Consider the following 16,066-nt stretch of genomic DNA (forward strand, 5'->3'; position numbering starts at 1 on the left):
ATACAGACCATAAAGACATTTTAATATCCTCTAAAGACAAGATTTGAAATTATGCCTTTTTGGCATATTTTATAGAAAACAGAATAATTTGTACTTCAGGGCCTGCCAACTGAGGGTTTTAAAGTGTTTTATGAATGCTACAATAAACATCTTCACAAATTCTTTATGGAATGACAAATACTTCTTCAAGCAAAATATATTTTACCTAAGTGCTTTACAAACTTCATTTTATAGCTAGCAGCATTTATTTTTCAAGAGAAAAAAATTAGTTTGTTCAATAGGGAAACTTGTAAACTCCCTGGGAATAAAAATACCTAATTTCAAATTTAGGACATAAAGGAAAAATGAAAAACTTATCAATCCATCTGACTTTGCAGTACAGATGGAGAGATTATAACAAGGTTATACCAAGAAGCCTACTGCTAATTCCAAGTTTCAGTCTTTTATGATCTTTTTTTCTCTCTCAAAATGTCCAAGAATTTTTTCCTGGGCCTTGATTTGTCAAAATGGTGACATAACTAAATTTTCTTCTAGTTCACATTCAAGGGCACCAATAAAATCCCAATTCTCGGGAATTGCCTTCCCTAATCTGACTTCAATGCCTGTGCCTGGTTATCCCAAAGTTCTCCATCCATAATTGAAATGGCCCTCATTCAGCTACCCCTTCTTTCTTGATCCTTATCCCTTTTCCCCTCAACCCAGAGACTTCGGTCATTGTCCCATTTCATTTCATTGTATAGACATTCTTTTATCTCTTTTATTCAGACGTAGTGTGGCACATATCTTCCCATTGCCCAAAGCCTTTGAGGTTTTCTAAAATGGATTGTCAATTCTATCCCCTATCTAAATTTCAAACTTTGAGTTTTTTTCATTAAGATCTTAAAATTTCGATCTTGGTGAAAATACTGAACTCTTTCTGGGACCAGCATTAGACCTTAGCTTTGAGTTTTGGGGTTTTTCCTGTGGAGCAGTTGTTCTCAATGTAAACATCCTCAGACTTCTCAGTCTGTCTCTGCTCACATCTTACTCAGATAAGAGGGGCTAGCAGGGTTGCTTGGCACTGACCACTGGGGATGGCTGGAAACCTTTGCCTTCTGAAAGCTTCTGTCTCAGACTACCAGTGTCCGTAGCTTAAGCTGGTACTTGTGACTTTTTCACTTTTCTTCCTTCATTGCAGGCCCAGAACTGCCTCACTAAGCTATACAAGCTAGATAAGATGCAGTTCCGACAAACCATGAGGGACTATGTGAACAAGGACTCTCTCAATAATGTAGTGGACTTCTTGCATGCTTTGCTAGGATTTTGTATGGAGCCAGTCACTGACAGTAAGTAAAGTTGCACCCGAGATCTAGGAGAAGTCGTTGTGAGGTGAAGCAGGTAGTGTTTCAGGGGGACACTAAATTTGTGGAGGTAGAATTTAGAGGAAAGATACATATGTGTCCATGCATGTGTGTGTGCTTGTGTTTGCATGTGTGTGTATAAACAAGAAAAGCTTGCACATTGTCTCTGAGGACACATTTTGGAGACTTTCTGAGGACAACTTACCACAATAAATGAGTTTGGTAAATCTTGTGGCACTCTCACCTAACCCCTCAATTTTATACTACCACTCATGGGATTCCTCTCTCTCATATAACCTTCTGTTGTATGACATCTGAGGCAGTGATCAGATTCGTTAGTTCAACAGCTATGAAATGAGTATCTAAATGTACAGGTGTCATAGTGGTACTGTGCTTGACAATTTTTTCACAAAGTAAAATGGGAGGAAAAAACCTTATAATTTTGCAGTAAACAGTAACAATTTTGACACACACACACACACACACACACACCCTTAATTTTTTAAAAACAGGCAAATGGATCCACAGATAAATCTACAAGCCATTTTATAAGTTCATGGCTTTAAGAAAACTCTAGTATGAAGATTTAAGTTACAGGGGGCGACCAATAAGTGTCAATTGCATTTATAGTAAACCAAAGACTGCCAGTACAGTGTGAATGCAAATGCAGCAATGCAATGAAAATAATGCATGAAGCCTGAGTTGAATAAAATACACGTTTTAATTTGAGTCTGAGAAGGATAGTTTTGTAGTATAGGCTTTTATTGTTTATATAATACATGTATGATAGTAGTTGATTAGTTTATAATGGAAGTATATTTGCTGGATTTAGAAGCAGTTTTCTTGGTTGTAACCCAGGAATATTGTTTGGTTTCACATTAAAATAAAATATTGCTTCTCCATAGAACCTCTCAATCTGTCAGCAGAGTTATTTTAAACCAAACATTATACATTAAAAAGACAATGAATTAGGATTGTAGTTGAGACAATGCAAGAGAAATTCTTGATTACAAATTATTATTTTTCTTTTTTTTAAACCATTTGAGATAGAAACCATAAGCATAGACTAAAATATTTTCTTTCAGCAATGTAAAATCTAGAGATCATCCTCTATCAATTGGCACAGACAGTGAGAGTTTGGTAACAAAGCATATTATTTTAAAGTGATAAATACCCCCTGCGTTGCTTGCTATTCAGGGGTGGATCACAGTGAATCAGCCAGGCAGACGTAAGTCCCCATCTGGTCAATCTTGGAGCTTCCCATGCCCTTCGTCACATTTCACAGGTGGTTCACAGGCCATGAGAAATCCTCTGGCATGGGCACAGGATACCTATGTGTCTGTCGCCTATGAAAGATACAGTTTTCTGTGAAAAACTGATGTAAAGTACCATGGGGCCGAAGGCTTCCATTCACTGGCATTTCACATGTGTGAGCAAGAAGGATGTGGCTCTGAGGGACGTGGGATGTTTCCCCTCTCCACCTGCCCAAGACATTTCTGGAAGAACTCTGCAGGGCCTGTGTGAGCTTCCCTGCAGGGCTCCCACCTGACTCTTCCGTCTCCCTTCCCAGGTCACCTGATTGACCCCATCTAATTCCACTTCAGGCAGACTGAACAATTTCCATTGAGAAAGTAGCATTTCTCACCACCAAAAAGCTTGAAAATGAACTCTCCATTGAAGGGTCATTTAGGAAACTTTTTAAAAAAGTGATCACCTATTTAAAAACTACGCTAAGCCTAAAACTCTTTCCTAAAGTTAAGAGTTGGTTTCCTTTCCTTTGCTAAGATTTATCAACCAAGCCGTTCTGCAAACGCAATGGGTTGTATCATAGTAAAGACTCTAAAGGAGAGGATGATTCATTTATTTCCAAGTCTGCATAGGGATTATTAAACCAGGGGCATCTTTAATTCCTTGTTTCTGTATTTCATGTAGCACTTCACTAATTCCTGGGTGCCAAGTACTGCCTTACTCCTACCCATTGTGTAGCTTAAAGGAAACATTGTCTTTAATTTGTGCCTTTGCATTCCAGACAAGGCTGGGTTTGGAAATAACTTCACCACAGTGGACAACAAATCCACAGCCCAAAATGTGGAAGGCATTATCGTCAGTGCCATGTTTAAATCCCTCATCACACGCTGCGCTTCAACCACACATGAATTGCACAGCCCTGAGAATCTGGTGAGAAGCTCTCCTCTCTTCCCACAGGAGGGCTCAGTCTCTGCCCTGAGAAAAGTTCTCATTGTCATGGCCATGAGGAAGAGAAGTTGAAATCTTAAAGTCTACATTTTAAAGTTAAAATATCTATTTTCCCCGGTGTCACCACTAAGTCACAAAGGAGACTTAACAACACTTTTCTTTTCCTTGTTACTTATTGTGCAAATTCACCTATCTTCCTCTCCCATCTCAAAGGTTATGGGGTGTTCAGTGAAATAATTGTAAAGTACATTGAGCCCTTCAAAAAGAAGGTTCTAGAGCACAGTTTGTTGCCTCATAAAATACTAAACAATGTTATTCCAAGCATTATTTGAAATCATATTAACTTTAAAAATTAATGCAAATATATTGCTGAAATTGGTTTTGTTTTCTTTTAATAGCCACTGTCTGGAATCTTTTAACTACTTGTCTTGAAAGTGTTAATTAAACCACTAAAGTCACAATAGGATAGGGAAGAAGCAGGTTATAAAAGGCTAGTGCTAAAGGAATAAGAATGACACAATAGACTTTGGGGACTCGGGAAGGGTGGAAAGGAGTTGAGAGATACTTTCATCTACAAATCTGGTTCAGTTTATACTGCTTGGAGGATGGGTGCACTGAAATCTCACAAATGACCACTAAACAACTTACTCATATAAGCAAATACCATCTGTTCCCCAAAATCTATAAAAATTTAAAAAAAGTTTTTAAAGGCTAGTGCTTAATTGCCACCAAGGAGGTTGTGGTTTGTAGATTAAGACCAAAAAATCTGACATTAATAGATGAATTCAGGTATCTTTGGGAGGCAAAGTAGCATTTCTCTATCCTACCAGTCTGTTAGATATTATGACCCCTATGCTGAAATCAGCCTATTTGCTCATGTGGACCCTATCATCTAATGTGCCCAAATCAAGGAAATTATTTAAGCTATTATAACTATTGAAACGACTCACTCAACTTGAGATAAACAGAATAAAACTCCAAACTAAAGGAATTGAACTTTGCTGACAATCAAAGCCAACCCAGCAAGGTTCTTGGAGCTGGAGTATAACACAGGTACCATCCATGCATGCGATTTGGCCATAGCAAAAGTAATTTAACAGGTTGATTTTAATATACATGACTGCTTATAAATCTTTTTTTATAGACTCCTGTATAGAAAAACACTATATTTTTTGATTTTTAAAAAAAGAAATAATCTTAAGTTTGATTTTGAACTCCCATCCCATAAGAACAGTGGGACATCAAACTTTAGTCATTTTTGGGGTTCCCCGCTTCACAGTGTGGTATAAAGACCCCAGTTTTAGGTAGCATCTAGAGCCTTGGGAGGTTCCAGAGGTCTCAATCATTAGCCTACACCTCTGATTTCACATAGCACTCTTTTCTATGTGCTTAGGACTGTGCACCCTTTGGCGAGTTTGGAATCTTTTTTTTTTTGAGTCTTGCCCCATTCCTAGAGGAGCTGCTACAGAGCAGAGTGAGGGGCACAGCGCCCTGTTGCCCACAGAACCCAAAGAGTTCTCCATCCATGTTTTCCCCAAGGATCCTACTTTCTACTTTCCTAAAAGTTATGGGCTTAATTGTCCCAGTGGTCTTAGGTTTTGAAAACCAAAACTACCAAGGTAAGTGTTCTTTAGGCTTCTGCATTCTTCTTTGCCATGAACCTAAGGCAAGAAATACAGTTAACTACCTTCTTAATGAGCAGAGAGACAGGGGAAATGCTGATGCAAAGCTTGATTTCTCAAGAAAAAGTCCTGCATATATATTTTAAATATTGACTTACCAGTATGTTGATTTTAATAGCCCTATATCACCTTGAGTTTGTAGTCAAGTTCATGTTCAAATGGGCTAAAACATATATGTAATCTGCCAAATCTGTCCAACAAAATGCATCATCCTTTGAATAATCTGGCTTCATTAGAAGTGTCTAGAGGACTTAACATATTTTGCCATAATGATGCAGAAAATTTGAAGAAGCCAAACAGGGACTGAAATCTCTAGTGTAAACAAATTTTTGATTACCTTTTTCATTGCAGGCATCTCTTCAGAAGTTACAATTAAAAGAGAAAATTAAAGCTTGGGAATCCAAGGGTTTAAAGTGTAAATTAATGTCGTTCTAATGATGCAGGCGACTTTCTGAATGAAATGTGGCAACCATCCTTTTTCATACCAAGGATGACCAGCAAAGGTCTTGGTGATGTTCTTTTATAGGAACATTGTAGAGGGAGTATGCCACCAGTTTCATCAGTAGTAAACTGTCTTGTCTTAATGATTCCGGTGCTCATCTAAGCCTAAGGAATTACTTTCTTCCTCTCTACCTGGAGAAATGATTTAATCGTACAGCTATCTTTCTTTCTCCAACTTCCTTCTGGCCTCCAAACAGGGGCTGTATTGTGACATCCGTCAGCTGGTCCAGTTTATCAAGGAGGCTCATGGGAATGTCTTCAGGAGAGTAGCCCTCAGTGCTTTGCTTGACAGTGCCGAGAAGTTAGCACCAGGGAAAAAGGCGGAGGAGAATGAACAGGAATCTAAGCCTGCAGGCAGTAAAAGGTTGGAAGCTTGAACTCTCTGAATATCAATGTTTGCCTTATGTCAGTAGAACAATATCTGCTGTTGTACTGTTTGTGCAGTTCTTGATGTGGTGAAACTTCAGTGTAGGAATGGTAAAACTATCTTGTGTAAGTGGTTTCACAGGTATGGTCCAGCTGCAGTTTAGAAAATTAATTAATCTACTGTCAAATAAATGCCGCCTCTAATATGAATTAATGCTTAGTTGTTCTTGAACTTTCATATACTTGAACTTCACTTCATAGCTCTTAATTAAACGGTAAAATGCTACCTGTTTCAGTCTCTTCTGTACATAATTTACACTTTTATTCAGAAAGGAAAAGCAATTACTGATACCATATGAGGCTGTTCAGTAAAATCTATTCTAAATGTGACAAAAGACAAATGGTTAAGTAATACCCTGTTGTTTTTCCTTCTAGTAAACATATAATTATTTTATGCCTATTATATATTAAATGCTACTTAAAAATTAAAAGAAACTCTTAAACTTAAAATCCTGCTTGCAGTTATTGACTCTGTTTGCAATAATGGTGCTATTGTGGAGCAAAAAGGCAGCTAAGTCATGAGTTAATGGTGTGGTATAAATTCCATACAACATAGACTCCTGGTGACATAAAGTTCACAAGCTGTGAAGTTGTCTACAACTGAGTGTTTTATTTTATGAAGTATATGAAGTATTAGGAGTTGGTATCCTGCTCTGTTGTAATTGTTGGAATGCACCATTTGCACAGGTCAGAGGCAGGAAGTGTTGTGGATAAAGGCCAGGTATCCTCTGCACCTGAGGAATGTCGCAGCTTCATGTCCGGTCGCCCCTCACAGACTCCAGAGCAGTAAGTAGCACTGGTTTTGTCTCCAATGCAGAAGGCTATACACTTCACACTGCAAGAATTTCTGTTTTCCAAACTGTTCTTTGTTTGTTTTTCATCTCCTTTGAACTTGCATTGTTTCTATCCTTTACATTTCATTCCCAATGCCACTAACCTCTCCAGGCCAAATCACAAATAACCAGTCTGTGCCTATAAGAAGCCTCCCTAAATACATTTCCCATCTCCAAATGGCATATATACCGGGTGGTCTGCGGGTGTCATCCAGTTTCTTGCCTAAAATCACTTATAATTTTTTTAAATCTTAAATGTACAAATGGCTGTCAATATACTTAATAAAGCTTTTGCAAAAAGAAGTAACAAAAATTTCTCCAGTGTTCACCTTTAGTTGAAATATAGACTGTATGTACCTGTTGTACCTTGGTCCTCTCCTGAGATCCATTCCAACCTCCTCTGAGATCAGTTAATCTACACTTTTCATAACGGAAAAATCAAAAATATCTTTAAATTAGTGCTCCCAGAAAATATAAGGATTACCATTGACACTAAGTGTACAGCCTGGTTCTATGCAAGTTTAATTTGTATTTTTTCTCCTTTTGAGATCTACTAATCCACAAGTGGAGTGAAAACATGTGCTTCATTATAGGTATACCATTCTGCTTCCCAAAACCTTGCTCAGTATTAAGCGATTTTTCTTCTAGGAATTGTGCAGAATATTCTAAGTATTATGGTATCCTTTCTTCATAGTCAGGGAAACCAAAGTGAGAAGCAAACAGCAATCAGATAGGACCTTGGGAATCCATAGCAAGTGAACAAAATCTTCAAAGAAAAAAAGCCCACACAGTTCTTGTAGCACTTCAAAATCTTAGAGATTTTATAGTAAACACAAATTTGTGATAAATAAAATTTTGTGTTTATTTAGTTTTCTTTTTTAATTTTTATTTATTTAGTTAGTTATTTTAGTTTTCAAGTAGATCGATTCATGGGTTCATGTGAGTTTTTGCATATGGCTATACCCCCAGTATGGAGATTGGGCTTGCTCATAATAAGCACTTAATCTATATTTCATGAGTGATTCAATCGATGAAAGGATAAAATTGTCAGAGTTTATTTATTATTTATTATTAAGTTTTTGTTTTCTTTAGCTCTCTTTCTTAAAATTGAGTTTTAGTTTTCTCTTTAAAGACATGATAAAAATTTAAACATAAGGTCTACAGAAAAAAAAAATTAATGTGAAAGACAAAGTTCGGTGGCTGAATAGCTACAAAACTAGTTAAAAGGCTTTATACATGAAAAGTCTGCCCAAAAAAGAAGAGATCATTTTTCTTTTCAATTAACACCAGCAACTATTGAGCTAATCTGATCAATGAGAATGATCAAATGGGAAAATCGGATTTAAAAAGTAAAACTGGCTGGTTGCAGAAGCTCATGCCCATAATCCCAGCTTTAGGAGGCTGAGGTGGGCAGATCATGAGGTCAGGAAATTGAGACCATCCTCGCCAACAGGGTGAAACCCCATCTCCCACTAAAAATACAAAAATTAGCTGGGTGTGGTGGCACACACCTATAGTCCCAGCTACTCAGGAGGCTGAGGCAGGAGAACTGCTTGAATCCAGGAGGCAGAGGTTGCAATGAGCAGAGATCATGCCACTGTACTCCAGCCTGGTGACAGAGGGAGACTCCATCTCAGTCAATCAATCAATCAATCAATCAGTAAATCGGCTGTGTATTTCTAGGTGATTAAGTTTTCTAGATTCCAAAATATTCTCTTTGTTCAGTGTTCTGTAAACACCACCTAATTTCTTAGCATTTAGCACATCTGTTCATTCCTTTTATGTAAAGATGCATGTTTTAATATGCCTCTATATAAATATTTCCACTGAGAGGGATGTCATAAAATGTCAAACATGGAACTTTTTCATGATCCTAATGGGCCCAGAAGGTAAGCATGTCAGATGTCCCCTACTTTAGCACTGGAGAAAGATGAGTGGTTAAAGAAAGGAATCAGATAACACTGGTTCCTCCTCTAGCTTCTCTTTCTCTTTCCTTTCCTCCCCTTCTGGCCCTGTGTCTTCTTCCTTCTTAAATAATAGTCACATTCCTTGAGTCATATTAAAGCAGTTTTATGCACTCATTTCTCTGAAACTCAGTATTGATACACACCATTGGAAAAGCCTATATAACATTTTATTGAAGAAACTGAGAAATTATAGCCTCCCTGGACGTTTTTCCAGCCAGACCGCATAGCCGTATACTTACCATTATGCCAAGCCTTTGCCGAAAGTGAGAAATGCTTCATACCCTGTGGTCATTTGATAAAAAGTAACTGAGAAATCAAACTTTAGAAAATAAATTTAAAATTCATACTATATTTGATGAACAGAATGCCCTATTTTTTAAAAAAGAATTTTTAAATATTTAGTACTCTGATGAGATTTTAAGAAATTTTGAATAACCATATAAATATCTGCAGAAAATAATTGCTTTACACAGTTCTGTCAAGTTTTGAGTTGACTCAGCTCTATAGCTTGTAAGCAAATAATTACCTAAAACCCCATAAGTAAGTTTCATTAAATATTGCTAGAGTATTTTCTATACCTTTTCCTGTCCAAATTACTACAGTAATACATGTTGCTCAAGCTGACTAATGTAGAAAACACAGAAAAACGTAAAGGGAAAGCAGTTTAAAAATAGAAACACCACCAACTAGAGATAATATCTGTAAACATTTGGTGTATTATGTTGGGGACGTTTTTGAGTATGTGTGCACACAAAACCACACTCAGACACCTGGCCACATGTGTACGTGATCACAGATTTACTTTTTTCCCCAGTTAACCTGGTGATGTTCTTTTTAAACCATTTCATTGCTGCCTTTTCACTTTGCAGTATATAGTGAACATTTTTTGTATAATAGTCCTCTGAAATAAAATTATAATGACTACAGAGTATATCACCATATGGAAATCCCATCATCTATTCAACTGTTTCCCTGGTATTGAACATTTAGACATTTTCCTCCTTTTTAAAGTTGACCAATAATAACTTAGTGTGAGTATTTGACCTTCTTGCACCTACATCTTAGTATGTTGTCTCATGATTTCAATGAGATTACTTTCTAGAAATTGAATATCTCTGTCAAGGGTGATGATATAAGCTTTGGATAACACATTGCCAAATTACTTTCAAGAGAGGTTGAATCATTTTGCCTCCCCACTGGGAGTATGATAGTAACCATTGCTCCCCACCCCCCACCCCACCACCCCGGAACCCTCATGAACTCCCTTAATCATTGCTAATTTATTGAGTAAAAATAAAGATCTTACTTCAGATGCCTATTTTTTTTAAATTTCTGGTGAGATTAAAATCTGCATATTATTGGCCACTTGTCTTTTTCCTCTTGTGGAATAGCCTAGTCACAAATCCACTTGCAGGTGTTCCTATCTGTCCTACTGAGTCATTTCTTCGACTTATTGGTTGTAGGATAATGCATTTCCTGGGTACAGTGTGATCACTACACTAGGGTGATGGGTGGGGAATGAGGAACAGTACTGCACATGCCTCAGGGATCTTTAATAAAAAGTTAAGCATTTACTGATATTGTAAGTGCTTCTGGTATTATGACTCACACCTGCAATAATATTTACTCTTTTTATTAAAGTTGAGAAAAGTCAACCACCTGGAATTATAGCTGAGACATGACTATTTTTAAGAAGAGCTCAGAAGATCAACCTTGGTCTCTTTCCTCCTACTTCAATGCCCACTCTTCCCACATTTCAGCCCACCAAAGATCATGTTACATGATTTGCCTAAATATCATTGACAGGAAGCTGAAAGAAATTTAGGAGAATTTCTCAAGTGTCAGAAGTTTAACCCTATCCTCTGCTTGCTTACAGTGATGAGCAGATGCAAGGGGCCAACCTGGGAAGGAAAGATTTCTGGCGTAAGATGTTCAAGTCCCAGAGTGCAGCAAGTGACACCAGCAGCCAGTCTGAGCAGGACACTTCAGAATGCACCACTGCCCACTCAGGGACCACCTCTGACCGACGCGCCCGCTCACGATCACGAAGAATTTCCCTTCGGAAGAAGCTTAAACTCCCCATAGGTAAAAGTATGTCTGTATTTATTTATAGATTATCTTATTACCAACTGTGTCCTCAGGTCAACCCAGTAATGCACAGTAGGGCTGAAAAAGAAGACATTCAAATTATAAGCCCTAGACTGACTTCATTCATTCATTCATTAAATTTTTTTCCACATGTATTTTTCAGTATCCTACTACATGCCTCTTATGTGTGCAATCACTACATTAGCCATCAAGAATTAAATAGTGAGGAAATACACACGGCTTCCCAACTTTGCTAAACTTGCAGTATGGTAGGAACCACAGTCATTAAAGCAAATAATCGTGCAACTAAGTATAATTGCAAACTATGAATTTTATGAAGGAAATATACATAGTGCTATGAAAACATGCAACAATGAGACCTAACCTGAATGTGGGGGAGGAGGCAGAAATTAGGGAAGGCTTGCTAGTGGTAGTGGTGCTAAGATCTGCAAGATAATTGGGAGAGAGAAAGAGAACACTCCATGTAGCCATTGCATGCAAAGATATTAGGAAGCTAGAGGGAAGTGAAGGAACTGAAACAAGGGGACAAGTGACTGTATGGCTGTAGTAGAATGATAGGGGCCAGGTTAGGTTGACTCTTCATTCTAGATCCCTAGATAGCCAAGATGGGATGTTGAACAGGAGAGTAACTCAAGCAAGTAAACTTTTTCCAAAACATCACTGCATGGAAATCATACTGGAGGGAGCATGAGTAGATAAGGGAGACCAGATGGAAAGTTAGCTAGTAGGTTTAGGTATAAGTAAACGGAAGCTTGAACTAGGTGGTAACCATGTAGGCAGAGATAAGTGAACACATTTGAGAAGGTAAAATTCACAGGCTTTAATGGGAGATGTGAAGCTGGATGGATGATGGTTTCATTTCAACCCAGATTCTTTTTGTGCTTGTCCCACATGCTCATGTAATTTTATAGTCTAACATTGAACATTTTGATTCAAAGCATGTACATTGAAAACAATTTGTTTTTCTATTTATACCAAGCCATGTAACTTGAATTGCTTGTTGGGCTTATGTTGACATTTCTGTTTAATCCATTGGATAGAAAATGCTACGTTGATCTAAATGATCTAACTATTAAATAGGGAACTGGCTGAAAAGATCATCCCTCTCAGGCCTGGCAGATGGTGTGGAGGATCTCCTGGACATCAGTTCTGTGGACCGACTCTCTTTCATCAGGCAAAGCTCCAAGGTAAACAGGACATAACTTGTGTAAGTGAATGTTGAGGTCACTGATAGAAACATGTGAAGACTGAGAAATGCCAAACACCTGCAGGGGCCAAATAAGGAAAAGCTGAAGAAACTCTCCAGATGAACTAACATTGGAAACTGAGATAATCAATGGAAACTAAAATGTTTAAGTAGTAGGCTATCATGAAGAGGAAAAAGGAAAAGTGTGGCCGAAAAATTATATAAAATCATAATGCAGATATAGAGGTGTATATAGATATTATTTCCCAGCTATTTTTAACTTTTAACACACCTATGAAATGACTGACATCTCAAACTCCTATCCAAGAATCCAATAATTTTAAAATGATTCCTTTTACATATTAAGACACACATCACTCATCCTTTTTCCACTACTTTTGGCACCATCTGAACCATTATCTGTATTGGAAAGAAGAAATTCAAGATGAATTTTTTCACTAAACTGCCCCTTCATAATACTGTGAAGCATCGAAGTAGCATAAGATTTCTTCCAAGAGTCTTCCCTGTGGATGCTTCATGACCTGGTCATTTGTATGCCTAATTTTCAGCATATTATATGAGTTATGTTTCCTTATATGTATACATATTATTTGCTTATATTCTTTTGTTTTTGAATCACACAGTTTTCTTTAGTCTGTTTTAAAAGTGATATTTTGAAATTATGCAAATAATACGCAAGACTATAGGATATTTAGAAAATATATGTATCATTCCTTCCTTACCTTCTATTTGCTAAAATATAAAAATAAAATAATAAGTCAAGTATTTGAGTTTGTGTGGCCCATAGCTCCCTTGCTGTGTGGTAAATTTTTAGTACTGTTGACCTAAAAGCAAGATGAAGAACGTATTTTAATTCTTAGAAAGAGAAACATGTTATTATACATTTTAATTATAGTACACCCTATAAATGAATTTATACTGATTATTTCACAGAGATTTAAAGTATTCTATTTGGCTATCTTTCACTTTGGTCTGCCTCTCAATTGTAGTATTTGTAAACAATGACTATGTCTTGCTATTCATGAATTTCAATTTGGACTCTATCGGATTTAAACTCTAAGAATATTTCAATTATTTTTATAGTACCTGATTATTTAGCTTTTAATCTGGGACCTGGTTCCCCCTTTTAGTTACAGTGATGTCTTTTTGGCACATTGGAATGAACTATATTGATGACTAAACTAACCAGATGTGGAAGCCAGAAGAGCAATGTAATCATCATATTCTAAACACTTCATTTTCAAGTAAAGGATTGATCTAACTGCAAAGATTTACCTTTGAATCTTGTTATCTCTCTAATTTGCTTTTTTTTTTTTCCAGGTCAAATTCACCAGTGCTGTGAAGCTTTCTGAAGGTGGGCCAGGAAGTGGAATGGAAAATGGAAGAGATGAAGAGGAGAATTTCTTCAAGCGTCTTGGTAAATGTCATGCATCCTAAGAGTTCTATTTAACTTTCGTCACACAAACAAAAACTTGATTAGATTAAGTGGCCCATAGTCTATTTTCGTTCATTTCTTTCTCATACATATCTTTTACCACTACCTATAGCTTCTCTGTTTGCAATTTGATTCAACAGACATTTATGGAAGCCTTATTATGTTCCTTACTCTCTGATGGGCACTGGGTTTGCAGAGTAAGACTCAGCCTCTTTAGCTGTTCTATCGTTTATTAAAATCTAAGAACTTTACAAAACTTCCAGAGATCCTTTTATCCACCCACCTATCTACTTACAAATTCTGCTCATTATATCGCTGACAGGTGGCCGGCCACCCTCTGCACACTTCCGCTGAGGGGGAGTTTATAATTTTACAAAGCAACCTGTTCCAGAGCAAGGCAGCCTTAATTATTAGAAAAATTTTCCTTACATTCTGAAAACATACTCATCCATAAATTTGATTCATTTGTCCTAGTTATGATGTCTAACTAGGACAAATGCACAAACATATACGTCACATACACTTTCACACACACATCATGCAAGCTCCATACGTTATCCATTTCATGTTCTCTCTTTTGATCTCACCACTGCTAGCTAAACGTCTTCAATTTCTTTACTTTTCCTTGCATGCAAGTGTCTCCAGATTCATCACCATTCTGATTCCTTGTTATTATGTATTTTTATTTAGATGATGTCCTTTTTTATAAAATATGGAACTTAGAATGAAATGCAATATGCCATATTTAAAATTAATTAGTACAGTGGATAGTGTAACTATTAAGCTTGAGGACTACAGGAAGTGTATGAGCACAATTTAAGATTACACTCTCCATTTTCACATCATGTAATTGGTTTGTATTGATTAATTTTTTGCCAGCTTTTTTTCACATGAATGAATATCATGGTATACTTTGATATAGCCATTGTTTGTTTTTCATTTCAAAAATGATTAAAGTTTATTATTTCATTAACTTTGGAGGTAGTGAAGTCGCTTGCCCAGGAAGGAAATTAAAAGACAGAACCCATAGTTTTGAAGTATTTGGGATTATATATAGCAAATAAGCAAATGAATGAAAAGAGAACTAAAACTAAGTTGAACTTTGTCTTTTCTTCTTTGTACTAGAAGATCTGTCTGCAGAGACATGCACATTTCCCTGTTCTTGTCCAAGTTGTTCATATTATTTCTGAACCGACAAATGCAAAGATATAACTAGGAATACTTCTACTTGACTTTGATTAATAATTTGTGGGCACAGATTTTTAGTGAACCATACACTTAATTTTCTAGTGATCAGAGAACTTTCCCATATCACTACAAAAACATCATCAGAATTTACCAAAACATTCCTATGATATCCTTACAACTCTATCAAAAGGAAGAATGTGGCTTAGTTCAGCATAATAAAGTTATGGTGATTCCTATGATTATTTCTCTTTTGAAAACATTCCTATTTAATTATCTCTTATAGAATTTGGCTAGGGCAAACATCAAGTTTATTAGTCTCTGTGGTTTTAAGAAATCTTCCTAACAACCAGGGCATTTGTCACTTTCAGTCCTTTTACTCTTTCCTCTCCTCACGATATTTTAGAGACAATATGTCTCTTGTTCAGACATCAGTATTATAAAGAAATTTTTGTTGTGTTATTTTGAGAATGAAGTGTGGGGCTAAAGTGTGTTCTCCAGGTATGTGTCATGCTAATTGGATGTCATTTGACTGAAGCTGCGATTACATCTTTGAGGTCTCTTTATGCACTAAAGTGTAACTGAGGCTTAAACTAAAAAAATTCAGGGTTTTTCACATTTGGTGAGCATTTCTTATTTAAAAAAAAATTCATTCCTTCCTTTCTCTTTCTCTTTCTTTCCCTTCCTCCCTTGCTGTCTCCCTCCCTCCCTTCCTTTCTTCCTTCCTTCCTTCCATCTGTCCTTTTTTCTTCTTCTTTCTTTTTGAGACTGGGCCTTCCTCTGTTACTCATGCTGCAGTGCAGTGGTAAAGTTATTCTCACATTTGGTGAATATTTCTTATTTTTTTTTAATTTCTTCCTTCCTTTCTCTGTCTTTCCTTCCTTCTTCCTTTTTCCTTCCTTCCTTCCTTTCTTCCTTTCTTTTTCTTCTTCTTTCTTTCTTTCTTTTTGAGACAGGATCTTCCTCTGTCACCCATGCTAGAGTATAGTGGTACAATTATAGTTCAATGCAGCCTCAAATCCCAGGCTCAAATGATCCTCCTGCCTCAGCCTTGCAAGTAGTTAGGACTACAGACATGCACCACCATGCCCCACTAAATTTATTTTCCATTTTTTGTAGAGATGGAGGTCTTGCTATGTTGCCCAGACTGGCCTTGAGCTCCTGGCCTCAAGTGATCCTCCTACC

The 16,066-nt window shown here is 36.9% G+C and overlaps 1 protein-coding gene across 44 annotated transcripts in view; it reads left to right on the forward strand.

Moving 5' to 3' along the window:
* Positions 1 to 16,066, forward strand: part of UNC80 (unc-80 subunit of NALCN channel complex) — a 232,044-nt gene that overhangs the window by 55,797 nt on the left and 160,181 nt on the right. For 24 of the 44 annotated variants that reach the window (XR_013519086.1, XM_035305573.3, XM_035305581.3 and 21 more), the window contains 7 exons: positions 1,178 to 1,325; positions 3,370 to 3,518; positions 5,917 to 6,083; positions 6,833 to 6,931; positions 10,822 to 11,036; positions 12,135 to 12,241; positions 13,582 to 13,678. Coding sequence is in view for 43 of the 44 variants with exons in the window: in XM_035305573.3 (XP_035161464.2) it covers positions 1,178 to 1,325; positions 3,370 to 3,518; positions 5,917 to 6,083; positions 6,833 to 6,931; positions 10,822 to 11,036; positions 12,135 to 12,241; positions 13,582 to 13,678 (982 nt within the window). In the remaining variant the exon portion in view is untranslated. The remainder of the gene's footprint in view (positions 1 to 1,177; positions 1,326 to 3,369; positions 3,519 to 5,916; positions 6,084 to 6,832; positions 6,932 to 10,821; positions 11,037 to 12,134; positions 12,242 to 13,581; positions 13,679 to 16,066) is intronic. The other 20 variants (XM_035305575.3, XM_078328402.1, XM_078328403.1 and 17 more) reach the window with 1 other exon arrangement.

The sequence above is a fragment of the Callithrix jacchus genome, chromosome 6 (assembly GCF_049354715.1).
Source record: "Callithrix jacchus isolate 240 chromosome 6, calJac240_pri, whole genome shotgun sequence".
In the NCBI taxonomy this organism is placed as follows: Eukaryota; Metazoa; Chordata; class Mammalia; order Primates; family Cebidae; genus Callithrix; species Callithrix jacchus.